The sequence below is a fragment of the Phyllopteryx taeniolatus genome, chromosome 15 (genome assembly GCF_024500385.1).
Source record: "Phyllopteryx taeniolatus isolate TA_2022b chromosome 15, UOR_Ptae_1.2, whole genome shotgun sequence".
In the NCBI taxonomy this organism is placed as follows: Eukaryota; Metazoa; Chordata; class Actinopteri; order Syngnathiformes; family Syngnathidae; genus Phyllopteryx; species Phyllopteryx taeniolatus.
In genome coordinates this window covers 18,755,110-18,774,904 of record NC_084516.1, presented here as the reverse complement: position 1 = coordinate 18,774,904, position 19,795 = coordinate 18,755,110, and the positions used below count along the sequence as shown (strand labels likewise).

The 19,795-nt window shown below is 40.3% G+C and overlaps 1 protein-coding gene across 10 annotated transcripts in view; it reads right to left on the bottom strand.

The window, feature by feature from the left end:
* Positions 1–1,073: 1,073 nt before the first annotated feature.
* Positions 1,074–19,795, bottom strand: part of LOC133465038 (cingulin-like protein 1) — a 63,608-nt gene continuing 44,886 nt past the window's right edge. For 8 of the 10 annotated variants that reach the window (XM_061747378.1, XM_061747381.1, XM_061747384.1 and 5 more), the window contains 17 exons: positions 15,296–15,790; positions 13,466–13,744; positions 12,623–12,727; positions 12,280–12,432; positions 12,058–12,159; positions 11,702–11,760; positions 10,922–11,069; positions 10,754–10,858; positions 10,434–10,586; positions 8,812–8,979; positions 8,541–8,714; positions 6,016–6,105; positions 5,843–5,926; positions 4,390–4,508; positions 4,138–4,246; positions 3,512–3,675; positions 1,074–3,301 (listed from right to left, as the gene is read on the bottom strand). In XM_061747378.1, coding sequence (XP_061603362.1) covers positions 3,163–3,301; positions 3,512–3,675; positions 4,138–4,246; positions 4,390–4,508; positions 5,843–5,926; positions 6,016–6,105; positions 8,541–8,714; positions 8,812–8,979; positions 10,434–10,586; positions 10,754–10,858; positions 10,922–11,069; positions 11,702–11,760; positions 12,058–12,159; positions 12,280–12,432; positions 12,623–12,727; positions 13,466–13,744; positions 15,296–15,790 — 2,646 coding nt within the window. In that variant the 3' untranslated portion in view covers positions 1,074–3,162. The remainder of the gene's footprint in view (positions 3,302–3,511; positions 3,676–4,137; positions 4,247–4,389; positions 4,509–5,842; positions 5,927–6,015; positions 6,106–8,540; positions 8,715–8,811; positions 8,980–10,433; positions 10,587–10,753; positions 10,859–10,921; positions 11,070–11,701; positions 11,761–12,057; positions 12,160–12,279; positions 12,433–12,622; positions 12,728–13,465; positions 13,745–15,295; positions 15,791–19,795) is intronic. The other 2 variants (XM_061747380.1, XM_061747383.1) reach the window with 1 other exon arrangement.

The following is a 19,795-nucleotide window of genomic DNA, read 5'->3' as shown; positions in this document are numbered from 1 at the left end:
TGTTAAAACGTAGAGTAGGACTAATTTAGGTATTATCAAATAGATAGATTTCTATTCCATTGAAGTCCGAGGAGACCACAGCCTCTTATTGTTCAAGTAGTAGAAGAGAAGGTTGAGCCAAATGCTTGCAATGTTACTTTATTATTAATGATGGTGTAGTCGTACTCGCTTGACCTCAGTGCGGGCAATACGGGTTCAGCGCCCTGTCATTGACCGTCGACCAGTCCAGGGTGTAGTCAAACCTTTGCCTTTAGACTGGTTTGATCAGCATTTCTTCGACTTCAAGTACTGCAGTGCTTGATCGGATACTTGATAGCAGTGAATAAAGTTCTCGTGTGTTCACCAAGCTTGTATCGGTGACGTCTTCCTCAGCAGCATCTTCGAGCCTATGTGGACGTTCCTGATAAACTACAGTTGCGCATTGTATTCTTGTAAATTCCCATTTAGTATAATAAATACACAGAAAATACATTTAAAGGTTACTGATAATATGCATGGGGAAAAAAATTCAACTTCTGCAATTTCAGGAGCTGTTTTTAGTGAATGTTTTTTTTTTTTTTTTTACACTACACTATACACTACGTAACTCATCAGAAAACAAACATTGGACATCAACAAAATCCTGCAATTCACTCATGGAATCTGATTGCCTTGACGTTATGCCACGATCATTTTCTTTAAATCATATAATGATTTCAATCATAATCATGCTGACACCTGCTGGACAGACGACCTATTGCAGCTTTATTATTATTATTTTTTTTTTTGTAACAAACACTCCACTCTTTCAAATGTCTCTTGCGTTGATGTTAAACTTTGTAACTCATTTGCACCAGCATCCAAATAATGTGGGCCCAGTCTCGGAACAAAATAGTGTGGAGCCATTCAAGTGCAGTTGAAAAGTAAAATGTGCAATGACAAGATTTACATATCTGAGACGTTAAAACAGAAAGCCCATATTGCATGCTTGCGCCACACAAGCAACTAAATTAACTCATTTGGAACTGAAATAAGATGATTAACCATCTTTTTTTTTTTTTTTATGCGCAAACCGCCACCAGCACAACAACACATTTTTCTTTGGAGAAGAATTTATTGAGGAAACTTCTCACCAAAGACAGGGAATGTGGAAAAACAACAATAAATATCCATCATGAACAGCATAACTAGTATAAATGTTTAATGAAATGGAAAATAAAAAACAGTATCTTTTAATTTGTTGTAAATAATTGTAGTCGCTTCTTTTATTTAATGCAGAAAGAACAGCAATGACACCGAGGCAATAATTCAAATCGACTCCAAACAGCATGAAAAGTAAATACACCGGCAAATGTAAACAAAATAGATATAATCCAGGCTTTATCTGAATAGTAGGTTTAGAACAAACTGTATATATGTAAAAAATAGCTCACTTATTCTCTGAGCCCAAAGGAGGCAGTGAGTTCATGTATCAAAGCCCACAAAAGACTTTAGTCAAGATCAAAACAAAAGAAGCATAATTTCCCCAATATTCAATGTATCCGTCCGCGCAAGCCTATTCTTTTGCATTTTCACGTTAATTCCGTTTTAAAACTTCATATTGCAGTCTGGATGTTAAAAACATCAATAAGCACATGAGGCTCATTGACGCACAAGGCACAGCGAGTTTATTTATTTATGTTTTGCATTCTTTTTTTCTTTTTTTTGCATTCGGCAGTATACACCCCCCAAAATACTCGCGACACAGCTTCAAAAGTTCATTTTTCATACTTTACAAACCTGTTTTGCCCAGCGAGTGATTAGCAATGCAACGTCAACACAGTTTATTCATTATAAATACATTTGTAAAAGTTGTTGTGTGACTCCCACGCTCTGCACTTTTACACAGTGTTTTGTCGTATCCCTGTAATATAGTAACAACCAGTAAAAATATAATGACCCCCCCAAAAATTGAAAAAAACAAACACTTTTTAACATGAAACCCCCCCCCCCCCCCCCCCAAAAAAAAACAAAACCTTACAGATTGTCTGCAAACCTCCATAAAATCAAAATGAAAACTTGAATAATTTTTATACTGCACCCATTATTTTTTCTGCATAAATGATTGCAAAACCCAGTTGAGTAACAAATACAAATTTTACTCGAATTTGATAACCTTTCTGTACAATGGCATGAATTCTAAAACACCTTCTTAAATCTTTTTTAATAGTGAGTTCATACTTGTTAAGGCACATTTAAAACTCAAACACTACCTGTGAACAGCGAGTTTGGCGATCAGGACAGTAATAAATATATTAGACAATTCTTTGAAGTTCTGAGAATATTATTGTGCTGGCACTTATTTGATCATACATTCCCTTCTCTGTGAATTAACTCTACAATTCATCTCAAACATTCAAATGTCGCTATAGAAGAACATAAACGGAGAATATCTTTTTGATGGACATAGTCTGTTCGTACTGGGGGGGGGGGGGGGGGAGGGGGTAAAACTGATGCCACACTCGCTGGCAGATCACATTAGGGACGCCTGCACAATGTAATAATTTCAAAGAACTGCATGAAAACAAAAAGAAAAATCAACTCTGCTCAGTTCGTCACCATTAGAAGCTACAACCACAAATCAAGAACAAAACAGAACTGCGACTGTCAAATGTTGTCTTTGTTAAAGGCAGAGTGTGTGCGATGCAACTCAGATGCAGGTGTACCTAATGAAGTGTCCTGTGAGTTGTGTCTTGAAGTTTTTATCTTGTCCAAGATTACATATTCCTGATCATTTATCCATAAAGTTATTGATAGTGATACAGAGAAAAAATGAACAGGCGTACTTATTATGTACATGGTCAACATGTAACATTTTGCGCAGTGAACTTTGACTTTAGAATTTTTGTTCGATACATAAAAAAAATGTGCACGACCTGTGATTATTTCGATGGTAGAAACAATGTGTTTCTCAAGTAAAGCATGCTTCCAAATAATGTTACGTGTGGACAATGTGTCTGTGCTGTGCGTCTTGCATGCACGCTCGCAAAGATGTGGCGTAGAATTGGGCCCCCATGAACACACATAAACTTGATCCCATGCAACATGCGATACTGTGTTGTGACTGTGATACGTGTTGAGAGCTGCTGCTAGTGGAGCCCCATCGGGATCCTTCTCACCCTCTGACAAATTGACGGTGGATTTTTAAACCTCAGTGACCTTACTGATCTGCTCCGGCACTTTCTCTTCTATTTTTTGCGGCACGAGTTCATCTTCATCATCCACGCTGAGGTCCAGCCGCAGGTTATCGAGGGTCTGGCGAATTGTCAGGGTATCCTTACGCCTAAACGGGGACAAACGATTACACTTTGACATTGGTTTAGAAAGAGGCAGAAGATTCACTTCCACTGACCGGCCGCAACATTTTGACTCCTGCATATGATATATGATATGCAGTTTCCCACTTCAAGTTAAAGTAACTATGTGTGCGCGATACAGCAAAATGCGCAAAATGTGCGCGTGTGTATGCACGTGTGTTGAGACTCGAGCGTACTTTGTTTGCAGGTGTTGGTCGAGCAGCTGCCTCTGAAGCCGTCCGTTGGACTCCCTCTCCTCGGCCAGCTCCCGCTGAGTGTGACGGAGCTGAGCGTCCCGCCTGCTCGCCTCCTCCTCGGCCTCGTTCAGCTGCCGCTTCAGCGAGCGGATTCTCTGGGCCATCTGCGTGACCGATCACAGAGAAATTGAGTATGCGTCCAGAAAACAGAGTGTGTAAGTCTTCACGTCGAAAATGGCAAAGCTAGATTTAGCCACACATTAGCGCAATATAATGAGATCCGACGTAAGCGCAATTTGTGAGAGAGGTACCAATATATTTCATTATCATTTCATACTGCACGATGGAGGTGGTTGTTTGCGGTGGTGTCCAACAGCGTGAGGTGTTTCTAATATTTTGGTTCCCTTATCAAGAGAAGGTGCAACTATTGTACGCAGCTTTTAGCACGATGCAGTGCATTCCGTCACCGCTGCAAACTATTTTACTACATCCTATTTGTTGTAAAGGCAACAATGAAGTGTGCAGTCAATGTATGTTCACAGATTTCTAAACTTAAATTCAAGAAGGCTGCCAGCGTTAAATGCACTTTATTAGCGCGTAGTGCGTTGCGTGTGTGCGCGTTTGACCAAGTCTTTCTGCTCAGCAGCCAACCGGTGCTCTTCCTCTATCTGATCGCTCAGCTCGTTGATCCTCCTCTCCAGTTTCCCAATGGTGTTGGAAAGAACGGCTTTGCTTCTGCACAAAACACAAATGCTCATTCAAAGCTGCCCATATTGACAGTTGAAGGAAAGCTCTTCTTTATACTGTACTATACATAGAGGGCAACACACATGATTCAGTTCTTTTAAGGGAGGGGGGGCAGCCATGTGACACAGTACCTCTCCTCAGTTCTCAGAAGGTTTTCCAGCTCTTTGACACGGCTCTCCGTCTTGGAGATGACGTCCTCCAAAGGTTTGCTGCTTTGAAGCTCATCCATCTCCAGACGCAGGTCACGATACTTCAGACAGACACAGAGATCTTTTTTTTTTTAATCAGAGTTTAGGTCATACAAGTAAAATAAGATCATTTGACACACTAGATTGATAAATATTATTAAAAAAAAACTTGCACACAGCGAGTTTATCCTCAGACTGATAGAGGGCCGATTCTAAACGGATACAGAAAACAGCGTTTCTCAGACTCACTGTTTGAGATGACTCCGCTTTAAAAGATTCTATCAGTCCCGTTGAAGTTAAGTGTGTTCTTACAGGGGAAATGACTCACGTGCTGCAGTCTAGTTTATTTCAAGACATGTGGCCATCCTGCAAACTGAGGCCTAAATTCCCTTATGGATGTTTGTTTCGCGGCTAGTCCAACAAGTAAAGATGCAAGCACAGAGGTGGGTTTCTCTGTGTAGTTTTCATAATGTACTCTCAAAAGGGTACCTATTATACATACATAAAAATTGCCTTTTTTATTTCTTGTATACAGATAGTGCCTGCCCATCCTCCAAGTGTGAAATGAAACAATCTGATTTCATTTCTGAAAATGTGGCCGTGAGTGAGCCTGTTACGTAACCACAATATGATTTGAATTCGGCGACTTCCTGCACGCTGCATTCATTTGCAGTCTGGACGAGGAGCGGCGAACCTCTGCTGCTTTGCCACAAATGACCACCGCAAATTGCTCATTGCGAGCTGACTTTGTCGCATGACCGAGCCTTGCCTCTGCTCGTCACGGTAAGGAGCGCTGGAGCGTGCGGTCACGGTAGGCAAGTGAGGCAGAGGCCCACTGCCCCATGGTGGTCTTTCCTTTCCACTGCATGTGAATAGTAAAAAAAAAAAAAATAATAAAAAAACAACAACTTATGATTACATTAAATTGTTCCATTTTAGTTCCATGGTCCGTGCTTTACATTGATTTTCTTTTTCAATCCAATAATTTCAATGATTTCATCATTAAAATAGCTGAATTTTCATATGCATCGGAGGCGCAGTTACGAGTCACGCTGAGTCACCGCTCCCATGATGTTTCAAGAGACCACGCACGTGATTGGTCCGTGGCTTCGCACAAGAGACATTGGTGTTTCCTCATTACATCGCCAACAATATCCATTTGATCACACATGTACTGCACTTACTGACGTTTCACAGACTGTCTAACATATCTAATGAAAGTGTGCGACATTTAGTCTTTCTTATCGACCAGAAAAGCCACTAAATGTGAACAGTGGAGTCCGGTATGTGCCCCAACCAGCATGTGGCAGTGTGGAGTTGAGCTTCAGAGAGCTCCGGACGCAGTCATTGCCTCACCAATCATGAACCTCACCGCACGTCACTGACGCACACACACCTGTCTCTCCGTGATGGCCTTCTCAGTTTCAAGTTGGTCGTTCAGATCTTTCTCCTGAATGAGCTTCATCTGCAGCTGCTCAGTCTTGACAGCGAACGGGGACAGGTGTCAATATTCAAGAGAATGGCATTCACCGGATCAAATTCAACTTTCCACGTGTACGCTTTGTGTACCTGTTCAATATTTCTCTTGTGCTTGGCGGCCCATCTCTGCTCACTATCATGCAGCTCCTCCACATCAGACTCGAGGTCAATCATCTTCTCCTAAGAGTACGAAAGAAATAAGTTGCTACACAAACAACATAGTTGAATTTTCTTCTGTGTCGTGTTCATGATATGAATGAATCAAGCGAAACACACCGAGGTCATATAGAAATGGGACAGACTAAGTACCTTCAGAAATAGCGACATGATGAATTTTTGGGATTATGGAATTTGCACACTGATTGCTAAACAGGATTTGCATAATGAATACCTCATTAACCCCAAACTGTTGGTATGCATCAATGATTAATTCAAGTGGACATCTCAGTTTTGAATCATTAGGTCATGCATGTAACCACACTGTGAAGGCAGTCTGATCAACTGCCGGAAATAGAAAGTTCAGTTGTAGCGTGAAACAGCAATATGAAAATTACATTCACAAGAAGTACAGAAACAAATATGTCTTCACAAGTACACATTCAAACTTCTTCACAATCATTGAATCTTCGGTGTCCTGCATCAGTTTGCTTTGCAAAAGCCTAAATAGACCTTTCTACATGGAGTTTGGAGTTTCTCTGTGCTCGCTTGGGCTTTCTGTGGATATTTGGATTTCCACAAAATATGCGTACGTGTGCTCTTTTTCCAGGCCTTTACTATTAGCGTGTATTGGACACTCTTGAAAGTCAAGCTTATAATCAAGTCGTGATTCGTGCTGGTATATATGAACAACAGATGCCTATATTGATTATTAGATTATGTTATTAGAAAATGCTTCCTTTAGATCACAGGTGTCAAACTGGTGGCCCGGGGGCCAGATCTGGCCCGCCACCTCATTTTACGTGGCCCGTAAAATTGCAAATTGTGTTCGATTGTACTTGTAATAACGTTGAGATATCGCAAGCATTTTTTGTTACCAACCCCCATTTGAAAAGAAATGTACTAGTTGGATTTTTTTTATAGGCTTCTGATTTTAAAAGTAGTTATTCATTAATTTGTGGCGTAATTATATGAGGTGATAATTCCTTGATATGGGTTCACAGTCATAACGGCCCTCAGAGGGAAGCCATAACTACGATGTGGCCTGTGACAAAAATGAGTTTGACACCCCTGCTTTAGATGATTATTGTTATTTGATGGTATCATAATTGTTCACTCACTGGTAGACATGTGCGCACATAGATCTCAAATCGTGCTCAAGCACCTGCCCTTTTGCCCTGCATGAAAAAAAATACCCTATTTGCTGCAGCCCTTTTTTTCTTCATTCAACAGTATTTAAAAAAATAATAATTATTTACCATATTTGTCATCAATTCCACCCAAAGTATTTTGAAGTTTGAGGGTATTTATTTGAGTCCTGGGGAGAATTGCACATATGCTCCCACCTTAATTTATTTGGAGTTAATAAGAGGCACCTGAAATGGTGGCAGGTGTGTGCTAATCCAATTTACCATGAGTTCGAATGTGATCGCTTAATTTTGTCAGTCAAATCCCCATTTATGAGTGTGTGTGCAGTTCTGCAACCACGTAATCGCAGTTGTTTAGTTTTACTTCCCCTCTCAATTTTGTTTCAATCAAGTTGCACAGGTTATAGGTTAAATAAGTCAAAAAAAGCCTTAACATGATTTAGCATGGTCTCATTTTTGTACATAAAAAACGGACGTTTGTTCATAGTTTTGTTATTGACTGTGTTGATTGTGTTAACAGAAATAAATACAAAAGTGAAAACATATACACTAATTTGTTAGAACAATTTTGGTGATGGGTGCCCTTTTATTTGGCTTGCGCACCTGCCCCCAAAAATGTCTGTGCACATGCCTGCTCACCGGACATTTAATTGAGTATTTTGGATAGCTGTATCAGGAATACAATTATTAAAAAGCACCTGGCAATTCTACGCCACTGCAAAGTACACCCATAACCACAGAAATGTATTGTCGGATTAATACTTCTCTTACGGTCCAAAGTGAGCTTGTCTTCATTAGGGTTAGTGGGTGACCTGACTTTGAGCGGTGGTGTACATCTTGGACTTGTTGCCAGCCAATCACAGGGGCTTTATGATGGAAAACTGAATTGGTGACCTACTTTCTCTTGATTTTAGCCTATTGTGGTAGAACTAATGAATTGGCTAGTAAATGTATAATCTAAGTGTTTAAGTACGAGTGTCTGATATTATGCTGCATTGTTGTTTGATTTTTGAATACAGTATATGCAAAACACAGTATAAAATTATTGATTTGCCTTAATTCTGTTCAAGAGTTAAGCAGAGTGTACACAGAAAACAAGAAAAGACCTCAGTTGTATTTAAACCAAAAAGCACGTTTTTACAGTATCATATGATTGAACACAACCTCCGTGAATGGTATGATAAATACAAACAAACAGAGAAACTATAAATAATGTTCCACTCTCTGCTCCCTTAATTGGCGCATGAGGATAAATAAGTTTTCTGATTCCAAATCTGAAAAACACATCTGATCAGTACAAAGCACATTTACCTGAGCCTGCTTGAGTTGTTTGGCCAGGTCCTCTTTGGCCTGGATGGTGGTCTGGAGCTCCATTTGGAGGTCGTCCACGGTCCTCTCCGCCTGCTTGCACTGCAGCTGGAGTCTCTCTCTCAGCTGGATCTCCTCCTCCAGCGTCTGCGCTTTGTCTATCAGCTTACCAGACACCTGTATCACACAGTTATCATATTATGACACTCAAATATTATTGCAACTATTGTGCGTAGTCTTTCATGAGGTCCAGTTATTGTACAGGGGGACTCACATCTCCTTGCAGTCTGATGATGAGTGCCTGATGTTTCTGAAGCTCCTGCTCCTTCTCCAGCAGACTCTCCTCCAGCTCCTCCATCCTCAGCTGGGCGTCCTGACGCAATTTCTGCTGAAGGTTAAACTCTGCTGAAGACTGTGAGGACATCTGCAGGGCGTCGGCCAGCTGGAGACACAACAGATCTGGATGCTAGACACTGCTAGTAAAGTCAGTTATCATTGTTACTTATTTTCTATAATCGTAAGCATACAGTGTAGAAACAGGCTTGTGTAAGTGCACTTCTGTTTCATTATGCTTCAAGTTTATTTGTGATATAGCGGTAACAAGGCATCATTACCAATAAGGAATGAGTAATAATTCCGAGCCCTCCATGTAACAGTATAACAGAGATAAAGTTGTTCAGTATAAAAATATATTGTAGATAACAGAACACTTAAACATCTATACATAAGTAAAACTCAGTTAGTTAAAGAATTTAGATTAACCGACAACAAATCCATCCATTTTCTGAGCCGCTTCTCCTCACAAGGGTCGCGGGAGCGCTGGAGCCTATCCCAGCTATCATCGGGCGGGAGGCGGGGTGCACTCTGAACTGGTTGCCAGCCAATTGCAGGGCACATATAAACAAACAAACAGTCGCACTCACATTCACATGTGAATGGGCAATTTAGAGTCCACAATTAACCTACCATGCATGTTTTGGGGATGTTGGGAGGAAACCGGAGTGCCCGGAGAAAACCCACGCAGGCACGGGGAGAACATGCAAACTCCACACAGGCGGGGCCGGGGATTGAACCCCGGTCCTCAGAACTGTGAGGCAGACGCTCTAACCAGCCGTCCACCGTGCCGCCCGACAACAAATTGATAATCAAATTAATGAAAGATGATTTTTGATCATTATTAATCGTTTAGAGACCTTATTCAACTTAAAATTGTCCAAATCAACACTACATATTGATAATCACATTTATTATAACAAGGCAGTAAGTATTAATAATTAGACTTATTATAATAATAAAGCAAACTGATGATCTTTACGTTCCATCAAAATAAGATCTTTAACGTTGGAAAACATTTTTGCCTATTTTCTGACATGTTACGGCCCAAAGCATTAACCGAATTATAATCAATTTGTTTGCTTATTTTCTAGTTGCAATAATTTCCTGTTTTTTTAATAGAGATGGCAACTTAAAAAAGTGTTTTTAATTAACTGGAAAAAAAATCTACAGATTAATCAATTATTAAAATATAAGAAATACAGAAGTTACCAATGTCAAGTAATAGCATTGAAATACTAAAATGAGGAGTGTACATTGTGAAACAGTAGTGAATTCAGAGCATGTCAAGTAGTCATACTGATGTGTTCGCTTCCTTTTTATTTATTGTTTTTTTATTTGTATTTATTTGTTGGGGACTTTGGCCCAGTAAAATCTCTCCCCACACACAGTTTTTAAGGCAAGTGAAATTTCATATTTAGCATCTATTTCTACATCAAAAAAAAAAAAACAGAGCAATCAAACTGTGTACGTCTATGTGTGTTTTTCTGCAAAGAGCCACTTGATGACAGTGAGAAAATGCCTTCCATTGGCTCGTAAAGTGTGACCTCTGTATTACTGCACCTCTGTCTCCAGTCGTATGACAGTGTCCCTGAGTTCAGACGCCTTCTTGCTTTTGCTGTCTTTGTCCACCTCCAGCTCCTCCATCTGTCTCTCTGCCAGCCATAACTTCTCTGCCAGATTCTGAGAGTGCAGCGCCTCCTTCTCAAGGGAGTCCTACACGCGCGCACACACACGCGCAATGCAAACGTAAAAAGATGGATTATATTTCATGTACATTAGTTCTACATTTTCTGTCGATGCAACGGGTTACGACTGTAGAGTTCCACCAGCACAATCAGCACAAAGCAGTTTGTGCATTAGTTTTTGTTGTTATTTTGCACCTCGGCATCCTGGATCTTGTTTTTAAGGGACTGCTGGAGGAAGCCGAAGGCGTACTCCTGAGTGTTGGCCTCCAACATCATGTCGCGGGCCTGCTTCACCTCAATCTGCACACATGATGATCGGTCAGTCACCGCAGCTGTCTGTCGATCCATATATCCAATTTGTACCTCCATCTCTCTGTTTTTCTCCTCCAAGGCCTGATTTGTTCTCTGCATCTCGATCATTTGCTCCCTCATTCTCTTCAATTCATTGGACAGTTGCGTGTTTGTCCTCAGCAGGTCTTCGCTGTTCACCAATAGGCCCCTCATTTCAAACCTGAAGCCAAAGGACAGGACAATAACTGTGGGCTTTGACTTAAGAGTGCCCCAACTTACGAGTTATTCGAGTTACATTGCAGGGCTTGACATTAACAGCCGCCACCCTGCCAAATGCAAGTGAATTTCAGCACTGGCCAATTTGGCGGGTTGTATTTTGACGGGCAAAAAGGTCTGTCAACAGTCGACACCCTCCCAGCCCCGCGCGCATGTGTGTGTGTGTGTGTGTGTGTGTGACTTTCATCTTAACTAGTTTATATAACCAGTTTATCTCTGTAAATTCTCCTTTATTGTTTTCTATTTTACAATACAGTGCTATTTTTCAGTGCACGTTTATCGCAGAGGTTGCGTTCCAGAAAACCCCCTCAGTAAATGAAAAAAAACGAATGCACTGAATCCGATTACTGTGACAGCATTTCAATGGGGAAAAGTGATTTGGCATATGGGTAAATTGAGTTACGAGCTTGGAACAAATGAAACTCGTACGTCAAGGTCCTACTGCATTGTGACAGCACACGAGCCCGAAAGTTTACACAATGTAAATATAAAACAAAATATGAGCAAGATGGATGGGAAATACATCTATACTCTAGTCTCGAGACTGTAGGATGATAATTAGCAAGATGAAGTCACCTGATCTGGGTCCTCTCTTTCTCCATCTCCACACTCTCGGCCTCCAGAAACTGGTTTCGCTGGAGAGGACATACACCTCATGTAAATCATCAAATTTTGTTCAGATGCAGATGTCAAATACACCAAATTCCAGCAAAACAGCAATGTGTTTTAAAATGAATTTAGACAAACGGTGTACACAATTAAAAAAACAAATCAACATACACCTAAAAAACTGGGGAAAAAATGATATTGTGGGAGGTGTTTTTCAATATTTTGGTAACCTTTAAGGTCCAAAATATTAGAAATACACCTCACTCTGATGCACCTGCAAAATGCTTGTAACCATTGTTCATTCTGACTGAGGAAACGCCCACCTTCTGACAGTTATCCAACTGTAAGGTCAATTCCTCAATAAAGTCTTTTCTACTCAGGCCCCCCAGTGTGGCAGCGCGCATGCTGTAGTGGGTTGATATCACCTAGAGCAAAGGAGATGCATGTCCGCATGAAAATAAAAAAAAAACAACAACAAAAACCACACAAAGTGTGAGTTAAGGTCGAATGTCAAATGTACAATGCGTGTTTCTGTGGAGACGTACAGGGTTGGGAACCTCGTTCCTCCTCTTCAACAGAGAATCGTAGGCAGTATATCGCATGCGAGGGGGCAGGAGAGCGGAGCCCCTCATAGACAGGGGACTGCTGCTGTGACTGTTCAAGGTGTGCAGGTTCAACTCTGAGGTGGAAATTCCACTCTGGATAGAGATAGAAGTGAGGTTCGGCCATGTTAACCACAATGTAATTCATTTTGATCTTGTTCTTTAGATCAGTGATTCTTAACCAGTCTTTGTCCGTATAGTGTAAAAACAGAACGCAGTGTTCTTTTTTTGTATTGTTAAACGTTTTCAACATTTCCCTGGTGTTTCCAGCTACAATATTACAAACCTTAAACTCCTTCGTTCGGTATGTGGGGTTGTAATCAGCAGATGTGTTTATATTCAGGGTGGTGTAGGGACTGTTGAACACTCGAGGGCTTTCAGCATAGATGGTCTGTAAAAAAAAAAAAAAAAAAAAAAAAAACACACGCACACAAACACACACACACACACCAATGTTATATCGTAGTTAATTGACGTTTTACCTTTTACATCTGAATGTGTATCTCTTTACAATTTGACGATGGGGAAATGTTTTTTTATACATTGCCTTACCAATGCATTGACAAGCGGTAGAAAATGGATGGATGGAAACAGTCAGAGGATACGTGAATCCGTGTTTTTGCCAAAAGATGGCGCTGTGTGACAACTGGTTAGTTGCTTGCGGTCCTCATAGTCATTTTCTACACCACTTGTCATCTTCAGGGTTGAGGGTGAGAGACAGGTAACACCCTGGGCTGGTTCCCAGTAAGTCGCATGGCACATATACACAAACAGCCATGCACTCACATTCACACCTATGGGCAATTTATTTATTCATGCATGTTTTTGGGACGTGACTACCTGAAGAAAACTCCGGCACACATGGGCTAAACATGCAAATTCCACAAAGGCGTGATTTGAAACTAAGACCCTTTGACTGTGAGGCGCACTTGCAGAAATAAATACAAAAAATATCTCAATTTAAGCACTGCCATGTCAATGCCACACAATGTTTATGGACCCCTTAGAATTTTCAATCAGTCCCCCCCCCCCACACACACACACACACACATTAATAAATGGTCTCCCTTCTATGAATCACACAAACACACAACTCTCCAAAAGAAGGGCACTCATCAGCCCCACCCACCCGATCAGTTTCTAAGTCCCGGGAGGCAAGTGACTCCAAGGACCCTTGGAAGTTGTTGAGCCCCGGCTGAGTGGTCTCCCACCGGGACAGCCTGGGGCTGTTTTCCCCCGGCGACCCTCCGCCTCCCGGACCATCTGCATCCTTGCCACTCAAGCCGTTGGTCTTCAGATCATTGTCGAGGAACAGCTGATATTTGGGGCTGGGCGGCACGACTCGGGGAGTGGAGGGCTCCTCCTCTGACAGGCTGTCTGTTTGCTTATTTGATTCGCTTTCAGGCTCCTGAAAAAAAAAAAAAAAAAAAAAAAAGCATTTCGGTCATCATATACACACAGGAACAAGTGATTTTAATGAGCATGTGCTGATGTTGTTCAGTTAAAGTGAAAGCACTTGCAACTCTTGGCAATTTATTCCAATATATTACGACTATAGTTTTTTTTGGTCTTTTTCAAAATGCTGAATGGTGCACCTTTAAAATCAACTATTATTTTTGACAGAGACGCTGACAATCTTTTCTCAGATGTCCAACATCCTGCTTCATATTTACTGAAGACAGCAGTATGTCACTGCTTTTAGAGTACATTAAGGATACACTATTCACAAATGGATATTTGGCTTTTGGTTGAAATTTTAGGACGAACCAAAAATGTTCTATAACCTTTACAGGTGAACTTAATTTGATCTCTAAACTTTTGAATGCATGTCCAACTGTTCCATGTTTCAGTATTTTTTTTCTAACAAGGCAAAATTCATAACAGGTGTATGATCCATTAATCAACCAATACATTTCGTGGCTCAATTTCAAGCTTTCTATTAATCATGCTGTCCATATTTTGACAACATGAGAGCAAGACGTCAATTAGCAATTCATCAACAGTTCCTCGCCCTTGCTTAGAGAGTCATAGCGTGTCATCAGCAGGTTACAATAGAGATACGGAGAGACTGGAAGAGTCACAGAAAGGTATAGATATAAACGTCCTTGGAAATAAACAAAAAAAATAAAATAAAAAATAACTTTTGTAGTCCCTCCTTGTTAGAGAGCAGCAAGTTGTGCAAAAAGTACTGAAAGACTGAACAGTTGGACATGTAATAGTTTAGAGAAGGTCAAATTAAGTTTATTTTTAAAGGTTCCAATGCATTTTAGGTTAATTACATTTTGTGATAGTGTATATTTCAGGTTTTAATTGAAGAACATCCAAATACAGAAATGTACATATAAAGATAAAGAAGTGTCACAACTTAGTTTGGACACAAATGAGTAGTGACTTAACCTGGCTTTGAGGCTTTTGAATCATTTTCTCGCTTACATGTCTGAAGAATTCCCAATAAAATAATTTTTATGATGCTTTTAGAGATCTATTCTACCTCTGAGTCTGTATGCGAGTGAAAATAATTTAGAGGAAATTTTAAATGGAAGATCCGTAATTTGCCTCTAAGCCACAATCAGTCGCTGCTTCGCCACAAGCATTGAATCAACACAAACTCAATCAGCAATTTTAAAAAAAAAAGACAAAGTCCATTTTACCAACGCAACATGAAGTAAAATCGTCATTTTGGCATAATCTACAATTTTTTAAAAAATGAAGTGGAAGGAAAGTGATGAGTAAAGGGAGACTCCAAAGCTACTTGAAAGGTTTGATCATTGAGGACATGCTTAAAATCTCCTTTGTAGTCCATGACACTGATTTGTACGGACTTTTTTTTTTTTAATCAAGCATTTCAAGAACATGCAGTGCCATGCTGTCATTTTGTCTTCATGCATAGAACAATTGGAGCTTTTCCCGTGCAATATTTTGTTGTTTTTTTTTTTTGTTGTTGTTTTTTTTTGCTTACCGATCCCATGCCAGAGTCTGCCACCGAATCTCTACCAGAGTCTTTTGTTTTGTTTGAATCTGTCCTCTGACTGCTGCTTCCTACTGGACAATCAATTCTTGCAGTTATCTGGCTAATTCCCGCATCTGTCAGAGAAGATTCAGCGGCTCGCTGAATTTCCTCCCTGAACGGAGGCGTCACAGAGATGCTTGGAAGCGGACTGTCGTCTCGACTGATAACAGTCGGACTCAACTTGGACTTAGGAGACAAGATTGTCTCAAAGGAAGTGAACTTTGGATCTCTTCCAGCGGCTGAAAAAAGACCCAGAGAAGACCCGAGATATAAGTCATGCTCTGGACCAGAGAATTTACTGATAAGGTCTTTGATGCTGCTGGTTCGTTGCAGATTTGAGAGGCCTGCTTTCCTCTGACTGGCTCTCCAGTTCTGTTCGGCTTCTTCTTTGTCGGTTCTCTGCTGTGGACTAAGTGGCGATTGGGAGGAAGACGCAGGTGTATGCTGAAAGAGTCGAACACAATAACAACCCGCCAAAATAAAGTTAAGGAGGAGTAGTAGACACACCGCACCCCATTAGAAGTGCAGGCCAAAACAGTCAGATGCTTTTGAATCAATAAGCCACAGCAAGATTTTCTTTTGTGTATTCAAAAAAATATGTGTGTATAAACCAATCAAATCCTTTTTTTTTCTGCCATTGCTGAATTTCAATGTGACTCTTTAATGAAATTCAAAACTTGCGTTATCTACTCTGGATTGCCAATCATGACCAAATACACGTGTGGATATGATTGTACAGTACCTGGGAAAAAAGAAAAACACACACTGTTCACTGAAATACAGTTGAACCGCTGCTATTGGCGAGGGATAAGGACTGACCACTGCCGCGAAGAGCGAAAATCTACAAGTAATCGACGGCCACCCAAAACGGTTGGTAATTGCCTATAGATGTCAGAAGATGGCGGCAACCACTTTTTTTTAGCAGACACGGCTAGCTATGAGCTGACAAAACGTGTTATATGACACATGGTTATGGGCTATGAACAAAAACAGCACATAGGTGAGTTTTTCAGCCAATAACAGCGGACAGTTTCCACCCTAAAAATAGGCGAATGCCGAACTGCGAATATGCGGTGGTTCACTCTTCTGCGATTAGCTAGCAAGCAGTGTAGTGTCCGCATCCCTCAAATGGCAAGTCAATAATTGATTACGTTCATTTGACATATTTTCATTATTATTTTTTGTATTATTATGCATCAAGTCGTAAGTAGGGGCAACTCACTTTTAGCAATCAATGTGCAGCTACATGTCACACCTCATCAAAGAAACATGTTGGAAACATGGGTAGAACTAAATGGAACATTTTATTGCAGTAGTCTGAGATCGTGCAATCGTGAAAGATCAAATTTGTCTTGTAATCTGAGCCGGGCATTACGTCTTGTCTGTCTCATACCGCCAACATGTTTTTTTAAAAAAGAACTTTATTGGCTGTCAGATATTTACAGCACTTCGTGCCGCCTACAATATCCTAATATAACACATATCTTGAATCAATTTCTATTATTTACCATGGTAAAATGTTATTTTGTATTCGAACAAATCAGTTGTTAAACAACAGCCAACAATATTTGAAATGTTCATTCGCAATAGCATTATTATTTTTAATGATTTATGTGACAATTTAGGAAGCAAAAACATACGTGATGTCTTATCATCAAGGAAAAATTTAGTGTTTACGGTTTACAAAAAACTTTTTTTTCTTCTTCCTGTTATGACAATTGAGGTTATACAAATATTATTTAAAAATGCCTGTACAGTTAGTAAAGGTTTAATGACGATGACAAATTGACTCTGATGATTTTTTTTCGTTAATCCTTTTAGTTTTAGTCCTGGAACGGATTGTGATCGACCTCAGAGGTTCCACTCTATGGCGAATAGAAATAAGTACTGTACTTTAATGGGCACTATCAAGTTTCTTAACTGGCACCTCTGGCTTATTATCTCTACCGCTACTTTTGTTTGTTTGAAAACCATAATATTCAAGATGACATGAAGCCCAGAAAGTGTGTGTATGTGTGTTCTAATCCTGACATAAATCCCTCTTGAGAAACGGCAACATCTGCTCGCTCATCTAAAAACATCTCCCAGCGAAACAAACACCAGGCTGTCTCTCACGGAAATAGTTAGATAAAAGAGGTAGACTCCAAAGTCCACTTAACTTAATAACTCAAAAGAGACAAGAATAAATGAAACTGGAAACATTTTTCACTGTTTTCCAACCAACCACTTGACTAAATCCAATTTTAATTAACAATGATAGCAACACGGCCAATGCCACTTAGAGAAATGAAGTGGCAGGAGTCCAAGGGTTTAAAGCATCGCGTGGCCTTAATCCAGGGACTCGCCTGCCTGCCTCCCCGTGGGATGGTGAGTCAAGGCTGGACTGGGAGAGGAGGCACGCCCTGGGAGGGCTGAAGGGTATCTGGGGTTTGGGATCACTGCTGATCACTACAGTATTAACATGTTTGCAGGATGGAATAGGATTAGCTCGAAGCTGATTATTTTAATGTTATTATTTTCACCCTAGAAACCGAGCGCTCATTTTGACATGGACAGGGCAATCACGTTGGATTCTCATATGTGTGTCCCCTCTTTGAGAACACATACGTTTTAAGATGTAGACTTCCACTCATGACAGTGAGATGTTTTATAATCCTTATATTTTCCAGCCATCTATTTTCTATGATCCTCATTTGGGTTGCAGGTGAGCTGGAGCCTATCCCAGCTGACTTTCAGCGAGTGGCTGGGTACACTCTAGACTGGCCGCCAACCAATTTCAGGGCACAAATTAGACAACATTCACACGCATCTTTGGACAATTTTGTGTCTTATGTTAACCTACGATGCACGCAAACTCCACACAGAAAGGCCTGAGCTGAGATTCGGACCCCAAACCTCAGAAGTGTGCTAGCCACTCGTCCATCGTGCCACCAGTTTATATTATATTATCGTCAAACGTTGAAACAAATAATAAGAATTAAAAAAAAAAAGAAAAAAGAAAAAAGAAAAACTATTGGGTGCAGTGATTCTCAAAGTGTGGTACGCAGGCTTCCTTTAGCGGTATGCAAAAAAATTAAGAAATTTAATTCATACATTTACATTTAAAACATTAAATTCAATCAAGCATATTGCTATGAAGATTGTCGCTATACATACAGCTGGTTTAAACTTTTTATTTTAATAATTTACCTTTGAAGCACTGTACATTTTTTAAGTATTATTTAACTTTTAAGTACAATATCTTTGCAATTAACCTATTACAACAGTTTATTTTCAGCATTTACTGTCCATCCATCCATTTTCTTTACCGCTTATCCTCACGAAGGCCGCGGGCTGCTGGAGCCTATCCCAGCTATATTCAGGCAGGAGGCGGGGTACACCCTGAACTGGTTGCCAGCCAATCGTAGGTCACCTAGAAACAAACAACCATTCGCACTCACATTCACACCTACTGGCAATTGTAGAGTCTTCAATCAACCTACCACGCATGTTTTTGGGATGTGGGAGGAAACCGGAGTGCCTGGAGAAAACCCACTCAGCCACGGGAAGAACATGCAAACTCCACACAGGTGGGGACGGGATTTGAACCCAGTCCCCAGAACTGCGAGGCAGATGTGCTAACCAGTCTTCCGCCGTGCCGGCAGCATTTACTGTACTTAGGTATAAATCTTTACGTAACTTTTTGTGCACAATAGATGTAACTGCATTATTATTTAAATTGTTTTTTATTTTCCTTGATTTAAGTGGAGGGATATTGTTCAAGCACTGCATAATGCTACAGTGGATTACAATAATAAATACACTTTATTTATTTAATTTTTTGGGGGAAACGTACACTACTGTATTTTAATGTTGGTCATTATGGTGGTACATTGCGAGCTAAGTATCTTTCTGAGGTGGTACTTAGGGTAAAAAGAGAAGCGCTCCCTTAATGCATCTCGTACAAACAAAGCTCATATTCCGCTAGTGCCGGAATGCTTCATACAGGCCATGAAGAATCCTTGATATGATGTTAGTATTTAAACTGCTGGCGTCAGCTGTTAACTGCGTGTTCTGTCCTCATGTCCTACCAGCCGTGATTATGGTGAGTCAAATTTGATTCGGTACCCAAAGTGATGGGGATGTTTGCAGAGATTTCTTTTGATGAACGACTTTGTTTACAAGGCCCCCACAAAGAGATTAAAGTCATCTGCACAAAGATAATAGGATCTATAAAACCCTTTTTTTTTAATTAAAACAATCAATTTGATCAACTGTCATGGCCCATCCATCTGTAGCCAAGTGGACTTTTCATTACTTTGGTGTTGGTGGCCACCTGACTGCTTTTTTTTTTTTTAATAAAAAAACTGTATATTCCAACCCATGATATTCATTGCTGGTTAGATTTGAGTTTTACCATTTAAAACATATATTATTTTGCTTAATGCGTCCCTTAATTTCTTTTCAGAT